Raw genomic sequence first — 3646 nt, 5'->3', positions numbered from 1 at the left:
AAAAAAAAAGAGTTGGCTTGGGACGCCAGCTCTGAGCAGCAGGGCCCTGGTTCGGATCCCACACAAGGGCCAGTGATGCTGCGCCCTCTACAGCTTAAGATGGTGAACAACAGCTCGACCTAGAGTTGAGCTGCTGAGAGTCGCGGGCAACGGCGTAGGCTGCAGTGGAGCTGCAATGGGCTGCTGTAAGCTACCGTGAGTGGCCGGCAGCTGATGTGAGCTGCCAAGAGCCACTGTGAGTGGCCATCCAATACCCAGCAACCGATCTGCCTCACCCGGGAAGAACACAATGATCACAATACCAACATGGGCCAGTGAAGTGATGTCCTCCACAACTAGACTGAAGAACAAAAGGACAGCAACTTGTCTGATCCCCTTCCCGGGTTCCCCAACGCTGTTACCCTCCCCAATTCCCCAATAAAAAAATAAATAAATAAATGGCAAAAAAAAAGATTTGTTATGCTGATGAAAAAGACTGTTATATTGATATGATGATGTGCAAGAGTAGAATACATATAAGTGCACACACATCTGAAAGAACTTATTAAATTATGAATCTAATGAAGGAATACTATGCAGCCATCAAAAATGAAAATTAAAAGGAATTTTTGAAAGGAAAATGTTCATGACCCTATTAATTGAAAAACAGGAAATGAAAAAAAAAACTGAAGGCAACATAGTTGGACCATGTGTGGTAAAATTTATAGGTAATTTTTATCTTTATACTTTCTATATTCTCAAATTTTCTAAAAATGAATTTTAGTAACTTTCAATTTTTTCTGATAAACTACCTAAAAAAATTCAAATTTAGAGATGACCTAAAATTCTTATGCTGCATCTATGATTACATAGTCTGACAACACTTTTGAACAGGCCGTTATAATTTTTAGGGACGCTCATTTGCAATCTGAGTCCTTACTATACTTCGACACTGTCAGATACACATAGTACATATCTATTTAGAAAAACTATTTCATTCAAGCAATACTTATAGTATTTGTAGTATCTCTGGAAGAGGTGGATGCATTTGATATTCTTACACGTACAGGTATAAAGCTTGAGGACCTATCATAGAGGCCAGGAATGCAGATACCACTCCAGACCCTGAACCTACTTCAAGGCATATTTCCACTCTAAAAAAACAAAAGAAAATAATATTAGTACAGTAGGATTAAAATACACATCACAGAAAATAAGTCTCATTAAATATACTTTTAATCTATATTTCTCCGGCGTTATCACTCACTTGCAAATCTGTGGAAATATAAATGTATAAATAAGCTAATGTCTAACAATTACTTTGTGCTCATTTAATATTGCATGATTCAAAATTATTAAAATTTGGGGTAATTTAAGTCCATAAAATAGTAACATAATAGATGGCTTTCAATTAATTTCTACAAAACATTACATAAAAGCTACGGAATGATGTTAATTTAGGGTTGGAAATTTTAATATGAAAGACATCAGCCCTTTCCACAAACAGATCCTAGTTTAGTATTTCTTAAAACTATAGGGTTAGTATTATTACAATATTTATTTATGAGATAGTTATCATTTAAAAATATACAGCATTAATAAAGCCATTGCTGTATCTGAGGGAATGTTTCCCCATTCTGTGGATAATAAATTTAGAGCATCAAAGAAATTTCATATTTGTACAGCAGTACACTGAATTGGGAAAAATAAGTATCTGATCTCAGAATATTAATAACTTTAAGAATGCTATTGAATATATTCTTCATTCTACTGTATTTTGTCCTTCAATTATATTTATTTCCTTGCTCATAATCTTATATATACATCCAAAGCACCAATTATCCCCATTACAGAAATAGGTTTGGTGGGATTTAGGGGTCTCTGGCACCTAAGTTCCCAAACAAATATCCAACAACAAACTATTTGGGTTTCTAACTTTTGGGACCAGTTCACACATCTGACAAGCCTTTATTATGCTGTATGAAGCCTTTATTCTGCTGAATCTTACCAGGCGGCTTCTACTTGAAAATAACTATCATGGTCTCATAAATAATTAAAATTCCAAGACCAGAAATACCCAAAACTATATAACAAAATCAGCTCCTTTCACAGCATACTTTGCAATGCAATTTGTTCTTGTAAATCATTCTGGGATATCTTGAGACTAAAAGACAAGTTATAAAAGAGTGCTGTTCCATTCTATATTCCAGTAAATCCAAGGGTTCCATCGTTTACAATGAAAAACTAGTTTAATAAGAGTTGGGATATTTTATACATGGAAAAATCTGACCGAGTTTAAAAGGGATATATAAACACAAGATAGAGCTTTGATGACGCCTGGCAGCTTTTTGTTTCATCCTGAGAAACCCATTTCAAGTCTTGATCTTTAAGTACGTCTAATTACCCAAATTCCTTTCATTCAAAAAAATTCACAATGTCGGTATTCATTCTTTTTATGTTATTAAAGTTTATAGCAAGCATTTCCACAAATCAATTTTATTATTTATAAGGAGCTAGGGGAAATTCTCTAGGCTACTTGCTGCATGTAACTTTTTAAGTTTTTACAATTATATGAAAAAGTCGGTTCTGCAGTCGCACTAGCCACATTTCAAGTGCCCAGTACCCATGTGGCGAATGGTTGTTGCCACAGACTTGAGTAAACTGCTACTCAGCGGCTTTAAAAATACTTCCCCACTCCAGTATCTCGCAACCTCATTTCATCTTTGTGCCCTTCCATTGCCAAAGGGTGCTTTTATGTACTGAGTAAATTAAATAACGCCACAACGCTTTTAATATTTACTAGGATTTATATTAATAAGCAATCTTTCTGGGATACTTTTGTTTTTAAATGTGTTATAATATCGCTCCTCTTAGGAGCATGTGCATCCTGCCATAATAAGGAGGTATGAAGCTCCTGAGACCAAAACAATACTTCGGCAAAAGCAGATACATCCCTGGCACACTCATTACGAGTGTCTACAGGAAAATCCTCAGTGACGGCGTTCTGCTGTCAATCTTTGCTAGGTGGGCTGACACCGCCTCCTATCGGGGCAGAAAGCGACAGTCCTTCCCTTGGCCCAGCCGTCGCCTCCGCCTCTCCAGGACGCCCAAGCCCTCTACCGCGGGGACCCTCGTTCTCCTCGCACCCCTTGAGCTCGGCCACCGCCGCCTCGAGAGCGTCCAGAAGCAGGAATGTATCCTCCGCAGGCTCGTACACGTCGCTGAAGGCGCCATGGCCTACGTGCCCGTACAGAGGCGTGGGGATGCTGGGCGCCGCCATTTTTCTTCTCTCCACCCCACGCGCATGCGTCAACACCGCGCATGCGCAAGTGTGCGCACGCAGTCCTGGCGGCTCCCTGGGAAGTTACTTCTAGCTCCCTTACTTCTAATACAGTTTGTCAGTAGGCGCTCTTGGAATTTCTAAGTAAACGCCTATGCAAACTGTTACACGACTGACATTTGCTTTCTTCTTTAGAATATTTAAATTTAATTCAGTTTATGAGTCGATACCTGACAATACGTCAATTGTTTTTGACTCAGTGGAACGTTTATTGTACGTTTAGCAGTTTTCTTCTATTCCTATTTTCAAAGAATTGAAAAAATACATGATGGTCGCTAAATTTTACTTTTTCTTTTTTACATCACTAAACTTTATACTTTGAGGTTT

At 38.0% G+C, this 3646-nt stretch overlaps 1 protein-coding gene across 2 annotated transcripts in view; it reads right to left on the bottom strand.

Annotated features, from left to right (window-relative positions):
* Positions 1–3370, bottom strand: part of HEMK2 (HemK methyltransferase 2, ETF1 glutamine and histone H4 lysine) — an 11199-nt gene extending 7829 nt beyond the window's left edge. Inside the window, exons 1-2 of one of the 2 annotated variants that reach the window (XM_019654990.1) lie at positions 3126–3370; positions 1047–1133 (exon numbers count right to left, since the gene is read on the bottom strand). In XM_019654990.1, coding sequence (XP_019510535.1) covers positions 1047–1133; positions 3126–3259 — 221 coding nt within the window. In that variant the 5' untranslated portion in view covers positions 3260–3370. The remainder of the gene's footprint in view (positions 1–1046; positions 1134–3125) is intronic. The other variant, XM_019654991.1, reaches the window with a different exon arrangement.
* Between the last annotated feature and the right edge of the window lie 276 nt (positions 3371–3646).

Source organism: Hipposideros armiger, unplaced genomic scaffold, assembly GCF_001890085.2.
Source record: "Hipposideros armiger isolate ML-2016 unplaced genomic scaffold, ASM189008v1 scaffold_233, whole genome shotgun sequence".
Classification (NCBI taxonomy): Eukaryota; Metazoa; Chordata; class Mammalia; order Chiroptera; family Hipposideridae; genus Hipposideros; species Hipposideros armiger.
The sequence above is the reverse complement of the archived record's forward strand: the minus strand, read 5'-3'. Positions and strand labels throughout refer to the sequence as shown.